Consider the following 17,732-nt stretch of genomic DNA (forward strand, 5'->3'; position numbering starts at 1 on the left):
GGCCTATATTTCCATATACCTGCCAGATATCTTTACCTGGATGTCCCACTGCCATCATCTTTTTTCACTCCTTCTCCATTATCCCTACATCCAATCAGATGCCAAATCGGATGGAATTGACCTTAGCAATATCTCTCATCTCTTCCCTCCTTCCTTTTCTCATTGTGGCTCCCCTAGTTCTGGTCCTCCCTCACTGCATCTTAGCCTCCTCTCCCGGGTCCCCGTTTCTGTCGTACGGCCCTTCCTAATCGTCTTTCACGCCACTTTCCAGATCAACTACGTAATGCACGCGTTTGATCTCAGCAGTGTTTCCGAGAGCAGGTATTATTTTTCTTTTCGGTTTAATTAGGAGTTTATTTAATCAGTCACTGCTGGACCCGATCCCTGCAGCCAATCCCCCTTTGCCCAGACAGTCCTTGAAATGCCCAGCTCCGGCCACGAAACGTAGGTGTAGCCCAAGTCCCGTGGGAGTCCCTTTTGCTTCTCCGCCCCTCCCGGGCTCTCCCCGCTCTCCCCGCACTTCAGACAAGCTTGCCGGGCTCCAGCCAATAGCCTGGGGATGTCAATTTCACGCCCGTTTAGCGTCACTAAGCGTCACTGCTAAGTGGCAGACTGGCCGAGGCCCCGCCTCGGAGAGCGAAGCGCTGCACCAGCCAGCGGGGAAGAGCCCAGCTGGGAGAGAAATCAGCCCGGGGTCCTCTACCACTGGAAGGGGGCACCGCCGGAGGCCTCCCTCCGAAGCCTCCGCCGGATGGAGGGTTTGTAGAGGAAGCGCAGGTGAGCCGAATGGACCGGAGGACGCAGCCCGGGGCTTGGTTGGGGCTCTCCGGCCAAGTGAGAGTATGGGTTTGTTTTCCCCAAGTAGATGGAAAGTTAATTCATTATCAGTCTTCTCTGATGCGGGTTCTCATCCTTTGGTCTGTGCTTCCTGGCACTGGGCTCGGGTTCGAACCGGAGTCGGGGATCTAACCTGCCCTTTTCGAATTGCATTTACCTGGTGGGGGGATGGGGGGATCTGGTTACCTGCCGGAGGGTGATTGCTGGGTTGAAGCAAACCAGGAAGTGAAATGAATTAACGTTGGGGAAAGAAATGGCATCGGGTAGGAAAGGGACCTGTAATCATAGCCTTATCCCTTGACCCAGCTCTTGATGAAGGTTTGGTTTTGTTATTTTTAACTCTTCTGTTACGGGCCACACCCCAGGGCTTCCCGGGTGGGTGCTCCCCTCTCTCTACGCCGTGGAAATAGCATTGGTTCTGGAGTCAAAGAAACCTGAGTTCAAATCGCCCCCTTCGAGGCTCATCATCCGTGTGACCTTGGACAAGTCTTAGTTCGGGCCTTTGATGTCATTTTCCTTCCTTCCTCCCCGGATTCACCTGTCCTCGCTCCTTTAATTCAACAGACACAGGGTTAAACCATAGAGCATCTCTGCTGCCTATGTGACCATGTGAAGCTGTGGTAATGTATTTCCTTTAATAATATTTTCTCCTTAATTAGGCCGGAGAGCTAGAAAAGAGATCAACTCATAATCTAAAACAGCTGAGACTCAGAGAGGGTTAAAGTGCCTGAGATCTCACAGCTGGTTATTGAGAGTTTGGATTAGAACTAGGCCTCCTGCCTCCCTCCCTTTATCCTGGGCTGGAGAATGGGTGAGAAGATGCCCCAGGTGCTACAATACTCTCAATAACCTTTTTTTTTTTTTTTTTTTTTTTTAAACCCTCATCTTCTGGCTTGGAATCAATACTGTGTATTGGTTCCAAGGCAGAAGAGCAGTAAGGTTTGTAAGCATTGAAGGTTAAGTGACTTGCCCAGGGTCACACAGCTAGGAAGTGTCTGCGGTCAAATTTGAACCCATGACCTCCCTTCTCCAGGCCTGGCTTTTAATCCACTGGGCCATTTAGCTTTCTCCTACCCTCAATTATAGTTTTTCTTTCTTTCTTTTTTTTTTTTAAACCCTTACCTTCTGTCTTTGAATCAATGCTGTGTATTGATTCCAAGGCAGAAGAGTGGTAAGGGCTAGGCAATGGGGATTAAATGACTTGTTCAGGATCACACAGCTGGGAAGTGTCTGAGGCCAGATTTCAACCTAGAACCTCCCTTCTCCAGGCCTACCTTTCAATCCACTGAGCCACCTAGCTTCCCCCTCCCCTCAATTATCTTAATAAAATCTGGGGTGCCTAGGTGAGTATAAACCTTTATGCATTTAAATAGGATTTTGAGAATAAGAATTTTCATCAACATGGAGACCAGAAGCTAGAGCTATTTTGTACATATCTAGTTTTTTAAATAGTATCTCCTTAAAAAGCAGGTATTAAAAAGCTAGCAGATCACCTGTAGAAGCAAATAGAAACTCCTCAATTGGCTTTTAAAATTCTTCCAAACCTGCCTCCCTTTCCTGCTTTTTTGCTGGTGACTCCTCTCCCTTGACTGCTTCCTTGAGAGCTGGGCCTGTTTTTGGTTTGGTTTTCTTTTGTTTTCCCATAGTTTTCTATCCCCAGCTTTTAGCATAGTGCCTGGAATAGAGTTAAAAAAAAAAAAAATGCCTGTTTACTCCCTGACTAACTCGGAAGGGGAGGCAGGGACAAAGAGACTGCCACCCCCTGCAGATCTGGGTTATGAGTCTGTTAAAGAGAGAAAGGAGAAAACTCCTGGAGGGTAGTCTGGGCTTCTTCTGTAGATCCTGTTCTCTTTCTAGCCCTGGGCTCTTTTGTTAGAGCCCATCTGATATTACTGGCTTTCAGAAGATTCCAGGCTTGGGAGAGACCAAAATCCTGAAGCTAGGGAAGAAAGAAAGGCTTAGCCTTTGAAAAGACTTGCTTGGGATAGGCTAGGAAAGGATACTGCACTCCTGAGGGGCCCGAGTTCAAAATATACCTCTGACACTTGTCATGGGCAAGTAAGGCATGTAAATTCTCCCAGTGTTGAATTTCTTCTTCTATAGCACTTACTTTTTAAGTTATCAGTAAGGTGTAACAAGATGAAGCATTTAAAGTATTTTGCAAACTCTTCAAATGCTATCTAACTGCCAGATATTATTATAGAACTTGTCCTTTTGCTCCTTGTTTTTGCCAATTATTTTCTCCCACTTTTGGGGGCTTCAGTTTCCCCTACTGTCTAAAAAAGAGGTTTGACTAGATAGTCTCCAAGGAGGACTGTTCCATGAGATCTCTCCTCCTACAACCATCCTTACCAGATGAAAAGTATAAAGGGGGAGAGTGGTATGGTGAAAAGACCCCTGGATTTGGAACTGGAGGACTTTGTAGCTGTGTGAACTTGGTCATATAGTTACTTTCCTCTTTACCCCTTTTTGTTTTACATTTAATAAATGCTTGTTAACCAACTATAAAAATGGGGGTTTGGACTCTACCTCCAGGGATCCTTGCATTTCTAAATCCTGTGAACACAGAGCTGCCAGGTAGCTCAGTGGATTGAGCACTGAGCCTGGAGTCAGGAGGACCTAGGTTCAAATCTGGCCCCAGACATTTCCCAGCTGTGTGACTAGGCAAGTCACTGAACCCCTTTTGCCTAGTTCTGTCTCAGAGATGTTTCTAAGACAGAAAGTAAGGGCTTGGGGGGGGGGGAGTAGCTCAGTAGATTGAGAGTCAGGCCTACAGACGGGAGGTCCTAGGTTCAAATCTGGCCTCAGACACTTCCCAGCTGTGTGACCCCCATTGCCCACCCTTACCACTCTTCCACCGAGGAGTCAATACACAGAAGTTAAGGGCTTAAAAAAAAAAGAAAGAAAGTAAGGGCTGGGAAAAGAAAAAAAGCTACCAACACCAAAGATCAAGGGAAGATGATGATAATAGATGTAATTGATACAAGTTGTCCCCAAAGTCTTTTACTTTTTATATTTTTCCAGTTACATGTAAAAATAATTAACATTTGTTTTTTAAAAATTTGAGTTACCAATTCTCCCCGCTCCTCCTTTCCCTCATGAGAAGGCAAGCATTTTGATATAGATTATACAAAACATTTAACAATTTTTAATATTAATTTTTTCCAATTACACAATTGTTAACTTTCCCCAAAGTCTTTTTTTTTGGGGGGGGGTTCTTTTAAACTTTTACCTTCTGTCTTAGAATTGATATCAGTTCCAAGTCAGAAGAGCAGTAAGAGCTAGGCAATGGGGGTTAAGTGACTTTCCCAGAGCCACTCGGCTAGGACATGTGTGAGGCCAAATTTGAACCCAGGATCTCCTGTCTCCGGGCTTGGCTCCCTATCCACTGAGCTACCTGGCTGTCCCAGTACTCTATAAAATCCTAAAACTTTTCAAAATTAGAACTACAGGAAGAATTTTGAGTATTTTAAAGCTTGCAAATCACCTGCAGGATCAAACAGAAGCTCCTCCATTTGGCATTTACATGTCTTCCAAGCCTGGTCTCTTTTCTTGCCTTTTGACATGTGACTCCCTCCCTTCCATCCATTCTTGTTCAGGCATACTGAGTTCCTTGCAGTTTTGCACACGTGTCTTTTTTCCTTTGTTAATATATTTATTCGGTGCCAAAGCAATCAAACTATCAAACAGTTATTTTGTGGAACTTGGGAAAAGCAGTAACAATATATTTGGAGAAACAAAAGGTCAAAAATATCAAGAGAATCAATAAAAGAACTGGGAGGAAATCCTTCGAATTTTTTTCACAGATTGCACACACATCTTGATGTCCCCATTCAGGAAATTTTCTTCTTCGCTTCTGTCTTTTGGACACCTCAGTTTCCCTAAAGCTCAGCTCCAAAGCTGCCCCTGCCATGAAGTCTTTCCACCCCCAGCTCTCTTTTTTTCTCCAATGATCCCATTTTCACTTCCTTGTATTCTGTAGATTTCTCTGTTATTTGTGTTCTCTCAACCCCCACCTCCCAAAGAGAATAGAAGTCCTTGAGGACGGGAACTGTTTCACTTCCTTATTTTGGGCCCAGTTATTAGGTACCTGATTAGCCTAATAATAGAATAGACAATAAAAGCAAATAGATCGATTGAATAATAACAACTCATTTTTCACTATTAAGTCTGCAAAGGGCTTCACTTACATTTCCTCATTTGAGATTCGCCTCCTCCCAGTGAGGAAGGCATCCCAGCCTGGAGGACCTCCCTTTGAAAATGAGGAAATGAAGACAGAGGATGTACCATGCCCACTTTGGCACAACCAACAAATATCAGAGGCAGCATTCAAACCCAGCTTTTCCTGACTCCCTTGCCGGCACTCTAACTGCCTCCCCATAATAATACTATAGGAATTATCATGATCGTTTTACAGATGAGAAAACTAAGGCTCAAAGAGATAATTTGTCATATAATCCGAGGCTGGATTTGAACCAGAGCCACCTGGAACTCCCAGGTACCCAACTATTTCTGATATGTTGTAATTCATTCCCCATTGTGGGGGATTTCCTTGGCCAGAGATACTGGAGTGGTTTGCTGATTCTTTTTCCAGCTTGTTTTCCAGATGAGGAAAACTGAGGTCAACAGGGTTAAGTGACTTTTCCAAGGTCACACAGTAAGTGGCTGGATTTGAATTTATGGATCTTCCTGACTCTTGGTCCTAAGCTTGTATCCATTGTGCCACTAGCTGCCCCTGTGGGTTAAGGCATTTAACCTCTCTCAGTTTCCTCATCGGTTAAATGAGGATAACAATAGCTCTTGCCTCATTGGGTTATTGTAAAGTGCTTTGCAAACTTTAAAGTGCTACATAAATCTGAGTTATATAAGATTCCTCCCTTTGGAAAACAGTTTGGAGATCCTGGAAGGAGAGAGACTTAACAAGAGTTTAGGATTTTCCTCTGCTCTTTCGGTGGGGATGGAAAGATCAGACTTGTGAGGTCATTAAAAACTTGGGTGAAGGGGCAGCTGGGTAGCTCAGTGGATTGAGAGTCAGGCCTAGAGACGGCAGGTCCTAGGTTCAAATCCAGCCTCAGATATGTCCCAGCTCTGTGACCCTGGGCAAGTCACTTGACTCCCATTGCCCACCCATACCACTCTTCCACCTAGGAACCAATACAGAGAAGTTAAGGGTTTAAAAATGTAAAAAAAAAAAAAAAAAAACTTGGGTGAAGAACTCTCTGACAGAAGTTTGTTTTTTTAAAACCCTTTCCTTCAGTCTTCAATACTGTGTATTGGTTCCAAGACAGAAGAGTGGTAAGTAAAGGGCAATGGGGGATAAGTGACTTGCCCAGGGTCACCCAGCTAGGAAGTGTTTGAAGTCAGTTTTGAACCCAGGACCTCTCATCGTCTCTAGGCCTGGCTTTCAATACACTGAGCCTCCCAACTCAAGCATCCACAGTACCCTGCCCAATTTGTTCCAGCTGGAGTGGGTAGGTGTCTTCTTTTCTTTAAGAAAAAGATGGATAAACACAGGTGGCCTTCTGTAGCAAAAGAGTTTTTGTTTGCTCTTTTTTTTGGAGAGCAGGGATCCTGAGGATATAGAGTATGATGGAAACACTGATGGACTCTGAGTCTAGGGAGAGCTGGATGTAAATCTTGCTTCTGGTGCTAACTGTGTGATGATGGACCAGTCGTTGACCCTCTCAGAAGACTCAGATTTATCTGTAATATGGGGCTAATAGTAGTGGTTTCATTTCCTCCTTCTCAAGGTGGTTGTAAGAATGAAACAATACATTTCAAAGTACTTTGTTATTATTGTTATTATTATTAATAGCAGGAAAACTATAGATATAGCAGTTCTCTATATAATTACATATATCATTTTATATATATTTTTGTGTGTATATTTAGAGAGAGAGAGAAAAGGAGAGAGAAGAAGGAGAGAGAAAAGGAGAGAGGGGGAGAGAGAAGGAGAGAGGTAGGAGAAGAAAAGAGAGGAAAGAAAAGAGAGGAAAGGAGAGAAAAGAAAAGAGAGGAAAGGAGAGAGAAGAAAAGAGAGGAAAGAAGAGAGAAGAAAAGAGAGAGGAAAGGAGAAAAGAAAGGAGAGAAAAGAGAGAGAGAATGTGTATTACTGGTATAGAAAAAGTGTGACTTTAGATGGCTTGTGAAGGAGGGCAAAGAAACAGAGGAACATGGGATGGCAGACTTTAAGCACCAAAAACATGAGTAGAAGAGTCATTCATTCAATGAATATTATGCAGCCAATAAACTAACATTTTTAAGGGCTTACTGTGTGCTAGGTGCTAGAAGTATAAAAATGAAAATCAAACAGTCTTTTTCTTCAGAAAGCTTCCATTCTGTAAGAGATATTCTCTAGTTGTCCTTCTGTCTCTGCCATTAATACCTTCTTTAAAAAAAAAAAAAAAAAAGGCAAGCAAGGTTAAGTGACTGGCCTAAGGTTACACAGTCAAGAAGTGTCTGAGGCCAGATTTGAGCCCAGGTCCTCCCAATTCCAGGCCTGGCTCTATCCACTGAGCCACCTAGCTGCCCCAAACCTTTAACTTCTACCATCTTTGTACATATCTTGTATGGACCAGTATTTGCATGTTGTCCACCACTGGAACATGAAGTGCTAAAGAGCTGGGGTTATTTTTGTCCTTCCTTGTCTTTCTAATTTTGGGTGCACAATACAAGTTTATTAAATGCTTGTGGACTATTTCAGCAGGTATTTTTTTAAACCCATGAAGTCCCAGCCATTGTGCTAGGCCCTGTGAATACAAACTAAAAATAAAATAGTTCCTGTCCTCAGAGAGTTCATATTCAAGTGGTAAGGACAATATGTACACATATAAGTATTTATAAAAACAAAAACAGAGCCTTGCCTTCAGAGATTTTATAATCTGTTAGGGTGGGATAAAGGCAGGAAACATGGCAGATAAAAACCCACAAAAATAAGTGGAAAATGAGAAAGTGTTATAAATACAAAAGAAAGGGCCAAAGTGTGCTGAGAAATTTAAGAAAGAAAAGAGGCTGCCTTCACTTGAGAGGTTGACTTTAGAATTAGGAGGTTCTGGAAAGGCTTTATGGAAAAGCCTTGAAGGAAAGGACACCCTCCAACAGGTGGAAATGGGCAAGGTCTATCCAATGTAGGAATGATGGACACATAAATAAACACCTAGATATAGAAGAGGGCTCAATGAGATGGGAGGTTTGGTCTGCTCTAACTAGAGTGTAGAACAGAGGTGTCAGACCTACTCTGAGAGTGCCAGCTGAATCAGATTAAAATAATTTGGAGGGACAGCCAGGTGGCTCAGTGGATGGAAAACCAGGGGAACTGGGTTCAAATCTGTCCTCAGATACTTCTTACCTGTGTGACCCCGGGCAAGGCATTAACCCCATTGCCTAGCCCTTCCCTCTTTTCTGCCTTAGAATGGGTATTTAGTATCTACTCTAAGATGAGAAGTAAGGGTTTTTAAATTGGAAAATATTTAACAAAAATTAAAAAAATAAAAATATGTTCATTTGGTGGTTTTCTAAGTCAGTATACTGCTAGATTTGTCTTTATTTGAATTTGATACCACATGATGTTAGACATGGTGGCAAGTAATGGGATGTGATCAGTTTGGACAGTAGATTAGTTTAGATTAGAGACTATATAGATTAGAGTCTGTAAGACTATATAGGTTAGAGACCAGAAGGCTATATAGATTAGAGACTATAAGACTATATAGGTTGGAGACCAGAAGACCATATAGGTTAGAGACCAGAAGACTATATACATTAGAGACTATAAGACCATATAGGTTGGAGACCAGAAAACCATATAGGTTGGAGACCAGAAGACCGTATGGATTGGAGACCAGAAGACCATATAGGTTAGAGACAAGAAGACCATATAGGTTAGAGACAAGAAGACCATATAGGTTAGAGACCAGAAGACCATATAGATTGGAGACCAGAAGACCATATAGGTTAGAGACAAGAAGACCATATAGGTTAGAGACCAGAAGACCATATAGATTGGAGACCAGAAGACCATATAGGTTGGAGACCAGAAGACCATATAGGTTAGAGACCAAAAGACTAGATAGATGGGAGACTATAAGACCATATAGATTAGAGACCAGAAGACTATAGGTTAGAGACCAGAAGGCCATATAGACTAGAGACTATAACTGAAGAAGTGTGGAAGGTTAGAGGTAGCAGTGTATAGGGCTGGGTTAGGAAGGTTCCTCTGCAGTGGGGAAAGGGGAAGCCCTGTAGAGGCAGGAACACCATCTAAGGTAGTCATAAGAGTCAAGGTGTGAGTGATGTTAGTCTTAGGTAGCAGAGTGAAACCTGTTGTTTGCTTATGGGTGGCTTTTTTTTTAAACTCTTACCTTCTGCCTTAGTATCAGTTCTAAGACAGAAGAAAGCCAAGGGCTGGTCAGTTGAGATTAAGTGTCTTGCCTGGGGTTCCCCAGCTAGGAAGTGTCTGAGGCCACATTTGAACCCAGGACCTCCCATCTCCAGGCATGGTTCTCAATCCCCTGAGCCACCTTGCTTGCCCTAGTGGGTGACTTTTTAATGCCCTTTTTTTCCTGGAGCATAAGAAGTTTAAACCCAAACCCTTACTCAGGAGAACCTTCTGTGAGACAAGAAATCCGCTCTTCTCTGAGCACCGGTAAGAAATAGGGCAAGCTCGGAGGTCCATCCCCAAACATAGTGCCCCAAGTGTGGGTGGCTAATAAATGGTGGGTGAGGGGTCCAGGAAGGAACAGTGACTGACTTGGAGTTTCTTTTGTGTAGCGATGAGAAGATGGAGGCTGGGAAGCGGTAAAGACTCAGAAGGAAGGATGGGCTCCAGGGTCCACCTGACCTAAAGTCATCCGTCTAAAAACTTTCAGTGACGAGGGGAGAGCCAAGACGTGATGTGCTCATAGAGACCACCATGGAGGGAGACAACAGCCCCGACCTGCAGCTCCAGCAGCTGCCGCCCACAAGCGTGGCTGTGTCCGTGAATGAAGTGTCTTTCTCTTACAAGGTAACGACTTTTTCAAATCCATTGATTTTTTTTCAAAAAATTTTTTGAATTTGATATGGTTAATCATTTCCCCCCATGTTTTTCATAGATTGGAAGCAGAAGGAACCTTAGAGGTAGCTAGGTAGCCTGGAATCATGAGGACCTGGGTTCAAATCTGGCCTATAACACTTCCTAGCTGTGTGACCTTGGGCAAGTCAATTAAACCCCTATTACCTAGCCCATACCATTCTGCCAGCTTAGAATAAATACTTAGTGGGACAGCTGGGTGGCTCAGTGGATTGAGAACCAGGCCTAGCTAGATACAGGAAGTCCTGGGTTCAAATGTGAACTTCCCAGCTGTGTGACTCTTGGCAAATCACTCAGCCCCCCATTACCCAGCCCTTCTTGCTCTTCTGCCTTATTTTTTTAAAACCCTTAACTTCTGTGTATTGACTTATAGGTGGAAGAGTGGTAAGGGTAGGCAATGGGGGTCAAGTGACTTGCCCAGGGTCACACAGCTGGGAAGTGTCTGAGGCCGGATTTGAACCTAGGACCTCCTGTCTCTAGTCCTGACTCTCAATCCACTGAGCTACCCAGCTGCCCCCATCTCCCTAGATTTAAAAGGTCCAGAGTGACCCTCTGGACCATTGCTCTAAATCAGAAATCTAAATGTGGTGAACCATTTGTGTTTCCCAGTAAAGGAAACTGGATCCAAGAGATCAAAATGGTATAACTGTGGGGTAGCTAGGTGGCTCAGTGAATTGAAAGCCAGGCCTAGCGATGGGAGGCCCTAGGTTCAAATTTGGCCTCAGACATTTCTTAGATCTTTGGTCTTGGGCAAGCCACTTAACCTCCATTGCCTAGCTCTTACCACTCCTCTACCTTGGAACAAATACTTAGTATTGATTCTAAACAGAAGATAAGGGTTTCGTTTTTTTTTTTTTAATGGTATAACTACTAATTAAGCAATCACTGTTTTTGGAGAGGTAATCATATATGACCAACTGACATGGTTCTTAAAGTCATTTAAGATAATGCAATGATGTCATCTGTATAATGGGTATTATATTTCTTGCTTTCTCAATGGGTGGTGAAGGGGTGGGAGAGAGGGGTAGAATTTGGAACTAAAAATAAAAATAAATTTAAAAAAAAGATAGTGTAGATATTCTTTCTTGAAGGGAAAATGAGAGGAAGGAAGAGAGAATAAATAAGGGAGAGAGGAAGGAAAAAAGGAAAGAGAAAAGGAGGAGGGAGGGAAAGAAAGAAAGAAAGAAAGGAAGAGAGAGAAAGAGGGGAAGGAAGAAAGGGAGAGAGGAAGGAAGGAAAGAGGGAAAAGAAGCAGGAAGGAAGAAAGGGAAGGAAAGAAGGAAAAAGAAAGAAAGAAGAAGAGAGAGGAAGTGAGGAAGAAAGAAAGGCGGGAAGGAAGGGAAAGAAAGGCAGGAAGGAAGAAAAGAAGGGAGAGGAAGAGGGGAAGAAAGGGAAAAAGCAAGAAGGAAGGAAGGAAGTATCTGTATCCTTTTTATTCCATCTGGTTTGAAACTTGTGTTTTAATTATGAATATGAAAATTATTCAATAGAATTGCTTTTATAATCATTCAATAGCAGTGGTAAAGGCAGCTGATTTGTGAGTCTGTCAGCAAGGATTCATTAATCACCTACTATGTGCCAGACACCATGCTAAGAGCTGGAGATAGAGGAGAAGAGAGTCCTTGCCCTCAGGGAGCTCGCAGGGTAATAGGGGAGACAGCAAACCAATATCAGTGTACAGAGAAGACACACAGACAAGATAAACTGGAGATAAGCAACAGAGGGAAGGTTTTCGTATTGAGGGGAAGCTGGACAGACTTCTTGTACAAGATATGCTTTAGCTGAGCCTTGAAGGAAGCGAGGGAAGCCGGGAGGTGGGACTGAGGATGCAGACACCTAGATCGATATCCTTCTGACTCTTCTAAGTCGTGTGAACCTTGGAAAGTCACCTAATGTCTCTGAGCCTCAGCTTTGTCACCTGCAGAATGGGGGTTCTGTTACCTCCAGTGCGCTACACCCCAGGGTTGTCACCAGACTCAAATAGGATACGGCTCATATGGTGCTTTAGAAACTTTCGAGCAGACAGTGGTGATTATTGTTATATTAAGACTGGCCTTTCTCTGTCAGGGCAGAGGCTCACATTTCTGTAACACATTACTGTTCACAATAATCCTCTATAGAGTTTTTCAGGCATTATTATCCTCATTTTCATACAAGGAATTGAGGTTTGGTAGTCAACAAACATTTATTAAGCACCCACTGTGTACCAGGTTTGGTGCTGAGCAGTGAGCATACAAAGAAAAGCAAAAGCAGATCTTGCTTTCAAGTAGCTTATAATCTAATGGAGAAGGCAATTGTGAACAACAGTGTACAAATATGCTTTGGACAGGATGAATTGGACTTTTTCAATAGTGACAAGGCACTAGAATTAAGGGGATCAGAAAAAGTTTTTTGAGAGCCAGCTAGGTAGAACAGTGGAGAGACCTCCAGGCCTGGAGTCCAGAGGACCTGGGTTTAAATATAACCTCAGATACTTTGTAGCTGTGTGACTGTGGGCAAGTCACTTTACCCAATTACCTAGCCCTTGCTGCTCTTCTGACTTAAAATTGATACTGAGATAGGAGGTAAGGAGAAAGAGAAAGAGAGAGGGAGTGGGAGTGGGAGGGAGGAAGAAAGGAAAAAAGAGAGAGGGAGGGAGGAAAGGAGGAAGGATTTTTTTGCAGAATATTTGGCCATCTCCCAAGTCCCCCAGTCTCACAACCCAAGTGTTATCCCAGATTCTTCACTCTCACCCCCATATCCAATCAATGGTCAAGGCCTGTTGATTTTTCCTTTGTAACATCTCTCTAGTACATCCCCTTCTCTGCTGGGGCCCTCATCTCCTCACAATAGCCTGCTCATCTCCCCACCTCAAGTCTCTCTCCATTCCATTTTATTATTTAGTCAGCTATTGAAGTGGTTTTCTTTTTCTCTTCGAAAATTTTTATTTAATTAATTAATTTGAAATATTTTCCCATGGTTCCATGATTCATGTTCTTTCCCTCCCCTCCTACCACCTCCCTCCTGTAGCCAAAGAGCAATTCCACTGGGTTTTACATGTGTCATTGATCAAGACCTATTTCCATATTATTGATATTTGCAATAGAGTGATCGTTTAGAGCAGTGATTCCCAAAGTAGGCACCACTGCCCCCTGGTGGGTGCTGCATCGATCCAGGGAGGTGGTGATGGCCACAGGTGCATTTATCTTTCCTATTAATTGCTATTAAAAGTTTTAAAAAATTAATTTCCAGAGGCACCAAGTAATATTTTTTTCAGGAAAGGGGGCGGTAGGCCAAAAAAGTTTGGGAACCATTGGTTAGAGTCTACATCCCCAATCATATCCTCATCAACCCATGTGATCGGTCAGTTATTTTTCTTCTGTGTTTCTGCTCCCACGGTTCTTTCTCTGGATGGTGGGTAGCTTCTTTCTCATAAGTCCCTCAGAACTGTCCTGGATGATTGCATTGCTGCTAGTACAGAAGTCCATTACATTCGACTGTGTGAAGTGGTTTTCTTAAAGCAGGTCTGAGGAATACCTCCATACTCAGTAAACTCCTGTGACTCCCTAACACCTCCAGGATCAAAACAACAAAAATTTGGCTTTAAAGACCCTTATAACCTGACCACTTATACCTTTCCACTCTGGGTTTTTTTGGTTGTTTGTCTGTTGTTTTTTTTTTAAGTCCCTTCTGTCTTAGAATCAGTACTAAGCATCAGTTCCAAGGCAGAAGAGCTGTAAGGGCTAAGCAATTGGGGTTAATTAATTGCCTGGGGTCACCGAGTTAGGAAGTGCCTAAGGTCAGATTTGAATCCAGGACCTCCTGGCTTTCTATCCATTGAGGTGGCCAAATGCTCCTTACCTTTCTAGTCTTTTTATACCTTACACCTCCCCCCCAGCCCACCCCACAAATTCTCTTATCCAGTGACACTGGCCTTTTTGCTTTTCCTGGGACAAGACATTCCACCTCCAACTCTTAGCATTTTAACTCACTGACTTGCATGCCTGGAATGTTGTCCTTCTCCATGTCTGCATCCTGGCTGGGGATACAGTCCTTTGCCTTCAAGAAACATCCCTTGCCTCTTATTAGTGTCATTTTCCCTCCACAAGAAACCTTTCCCAATCCTTAATTTTAGTGTTCTTCCCTCTGGGATAATTGCCATTGCAACTTTAAATCTCTTTCCCTCTCCCTTTCTCTCTGTCTCTCTGTCTCTCTCTCTTTCTCTCCCTCTCCCTCTTTCCCTCTCTCTCTCCCCTCCCCTCCTTTTCTCTCCCTTCCAATCTCCTCTTCCCTTCTCTTTCTCTCTTCTTCTTCTCTCGCCCCACTCCCTCTCTCTCTCTCTGTGTCTATTTCTGTTCATTTATCAATCTTTTCATCTTTTAGCCCATTTATACTGTCTATTTATCTTTCCATCTATCCATCTGTCTATCATTTCTGTTTGCATACACACACACATATTTTTTAATTTGTATTTCTACATGACTACTTGTGTATGGTTTTCCCCATTCGACTGTGAGCTCCTTGAAAGTAGGGCCTGGTTTGTTTGGTTTTTTTGCTTCGCATCCCCAGAGCTTGGCATAGTGTCTGGCACATAGTAAGAACTTAATGAATGCTTTTTGCTTGTTTGGTTGTTTTAGTCGAGACTCGAAGGAAGCCAGGAAATCCGGAGGCAGAGATAAGAAGGAAGAACATTCCAGGCAAGGAGAACAGCCAGTACAAATGCTTTGGAAACTTTCAAGCAGACAATGGCAACTGCTGTTGCCATTTATATATATGTATTTATGTATTTAATATAATTTTAGTTTTAAAATCTTTTCCCGTGATTATCTGATTCATGTTGTCTCCCTCCCCTCTTTCCTCCCCACTCCTGGAATTACCAAGCAATTCCACTGGGTTATACATGAATTATCACTCAAATCCTATTTTGTAATAATCTTTTAAAATCCAAACCCCAAATCTGTTACATATTTTTTAACCCTTGCATTCTGCCTTAGTATTAATTCTAAGGCAGAAGAGCAGCAAGGGCTATGCTTAATGGGGATTAAGTGACTTGCCCAGGGTCACACAGGTAGAATGTATCTGAGGTCAGATTTGAACCCAGGAGCTCTTCACTCCAGACCTGGCTCTCTATCCACTGTGCTACCTAGCTGCCTCAATTGCTGTTCAATTAAGAGTTGGTTCTCACCTCTCAAAACGGAGAGCTGGAATGTCTTCTTTGAAGAACGGTCAGGAGAGTAGTGTAACTGAATCCCAGAGGAGATGGAGGTGGGTAAGGAGTAAGAAGACTGGAAAAGTAGGAGGGAGCCACGTTAGGAAGGGTTTTACAAGCCAAACAGGAGGATTTGATCCTGTCGGTAATAGGGAACCCCTGGAGTTTATTGAATAGAATTGAACAGAATGACTGCTACATAGAGGATGGAAAATTTAAGTGATTTATTCAGTATTACCAAACCAGGAACTGTTTACCCCACAAGATAAACTCTGGTCTCTCCTGACTCGTGGGCCCAGAGTTCTTCCCATAAGATGCTGTTTGGTCATTTCAGTCTCCCAGTTTTCAATTCTATGACCAACCATCTTGCTCAGTGACATCAGTCATAGAGGGAAGGTAAGAACTATAGCAAGGGCCATAGCAAAGCCAAGCCTCTGTGTAAGTGGAAATTTTGTATCCTTTAGACATCATCTCCCAGAATTCTTACTTTGCCTTTTTCTTTCTGTTTACGTGTGTCTTTTATGTGATTGCACGTAAGTTCTGGGTAACGCCCTCTCGCTCTCTCTTCCATGTGAGTGGTGAGCCAAAATATTAATAAATCTTTATAAGTATTACACTTTGGAGATATCGAATAATAATTTTTAAATCTACACTCACCTGGGTTTTTTCTCTTCCCATTGCTGTGATCTATCATTACTGCCTTGACCCCTTACAAAGCTGGGGTGTGTGGTGGCCCCAGACATGTCTCTATACTTCCATAAAGTCCCTGGGCATGCTTCAAGCAGGGTCCCGGGACGGGGGGAGCAAAGGATGGGAAATTCTCAGTACAGGAGAAGTTCTGATCAGTGAGCAGGAAAGGGTCAAACAGAAATAGTCTCTGAAATTGGGAAACCAGAAATTCCTGGCAAGATGCTAGACAAGTGCTGACAAGAAGAAAAGGTCCAGCTTTCAGGATGCAGAGCTTAATGGCAAATGACCAAAAACAAGTTGAGTGTAAGTTCCTTAAGGACAAGAAAAATATCGTTATGTGTTTTTGTGGCTCCTTGGTGCCTGGCACATAGTAGATACTTGACACATGAGTTAGAAAATCCAAGCCACCAAATAGTTCTTTAGTATTTATTTATTACCTGGGCTGGGGATACACAGATAATAAAACAGAGAGGAGCCCCCTGCCCCTCAAGAAGCTTCCACTTTCATGAAAACAGACGTGTTTAGGCATGATCACTGGAAGGAGAAAGTGAGAGCCTCAGGGCAAGGAGGACACAAGGAGACACACAGGAGACAGCTCCTGAGTTAGGAACCTTGAGGAAACCAGGGACAGGAAGGACAGGAGTGAGACTGCTTTCTAAGATCTGGGGGAAGAAATGGACTGGGCAGAGACCAGCAGGAGAGCACGGAATGCCAACCTCAGGGGAAAAGGGAACAGACTCATTTGGCCAGAAAGTAGGGATGCCAAAGAGAATAATTTGAAATGAAGCAGGAAAGGTGGCTGGAGCCAGACTGATTGGGATTTTAAGTGCCAAGCTTTTGTCCTGGAGGCAATAAAGAGATGCTGCAGATCCCCTAGAAGGTAGTAACATGGACAGCCTTATGCCTTGGGAATATTGGCTAATATATATACATATATATATATTTATATATTTATATTTATATATTTTTTTAAAGCCCTTACCTTCCATCTTAAAATCGATACTCTGTATTGGTTCTAAGGCAGAAGAACAGTAAGGGCTAAGCAATTAGGGTGAAGTGGCTTGTCCAGGGTCACACAGCTAGGAAGTGTCTGAGACCAGATTTGAATCTAGGACCTCCTGTCTCTAGGCTTGGCTTTGGATAAATATTTGTGGAAGATGAATGAGAGAAGGGTCATGTTTGGGATTCTCTTGGCAAGGATACTGGAGTGTTTTGCCATTTCCTTCTCCAGCTCATTTTACAGATGAAGAAACTGAGGCAAACAGGGTGAAGAGATTTACCCAGGACCACCCAGCTAGGACTCATGTTTGAGACTGGATTTGAATTCAGGAGATGAGTCTTCCTGACTCCAGATTCAGCATTCTGTCTCCTGCATCCCCTTCCCATTTTCGTTAATGACTATGTCCAGATTTTCCTTGATGAAATTTGTGCTATTTGCAGAAAGTGAAAAGCAGTTTAAATCTATTTAAAGAGTAGAAATTATAGGGAAGCAGATTTGAGTCCAGGAAGGTTCTAGGACTCTAATAGCTCATGTTTACATGCTACTTTATAATTTATAAAGAGTGTTTTTGTTTATATTTAATTTTGTTTTTTGGGGGGAGATAGATGACATGTTATTATCCCTATTTTATAGATTGAGGAAACTGAGGCTGAGAGAAATAGAGTGACTTATCCAAGATCCTGAACTTAGAGTAAGCAGCAGAGATAAGATAGAGAAACTCCAAGTCCAAGTCCAGAATTTTTTCCATTGTACCTAATTCCATTTTGATTTCTGGTGGTTGTTAAGCCTGGGTACCCTATTGATCAAAATATAGGCCACACCCCTAAAATTAGCACATATAATTTAGCACAGAACATAGTAGTCTATCTTTCTCAGTTTTTCTACAAGCCATAATGAAAGGGACATCTGCAATCCATCTTTGGATTAAGACAGTAATAAGAGAGATC

The 17,732-nt window shown here is 42.9% G+C and overlaps 1 protein-coding gene across 4 annotated transcripts in view; it reads left to right on the top strand.

Moving 5' to 3' along the window:
* Window positions 1-684: 684 nt before the first annotated feature.
* NIPAL3 (NIPA like domain containing 3) overlaps window positions 685-17,732 on the top strand; it is a 71,587-nt gene continuing 54,539 nt past the window's right edge. For all 4 annotated transcript variants that reach the window (XM_044667862.1, XM_044667863.1, XM_044667864.1 and 1 more), the window contains exons 1-2: window positions 685-777; window positions 9,607-9,841. In XM_044667862.1, coding sequence (XP_044523797.1) covers window positions 9,749-9,841 — 93 coding nt within the window. In that variant the 5' untranslated portion in view covers window positions 685-777; window positions 9,607-9,748. The remainder of the gene's footprint in view (window positions 778-9,606; window positions 9,842-17,732) is intronic.

This window comes from Gracilinanus agilis, chromosome 3 (genome assembly GCF_016433145.1).
Source record: "Gracilinanus agilis isolate LMUSP501 chromosome 3, AgileGrace, whole genome shotgun sequence".
Lineage (NCBI taxonomy): Eukaryota > Metazoa > Chordata > Mammalia > Didelphimorphia > Didelphidae > Gracilinanus > Gracilinanus agilis.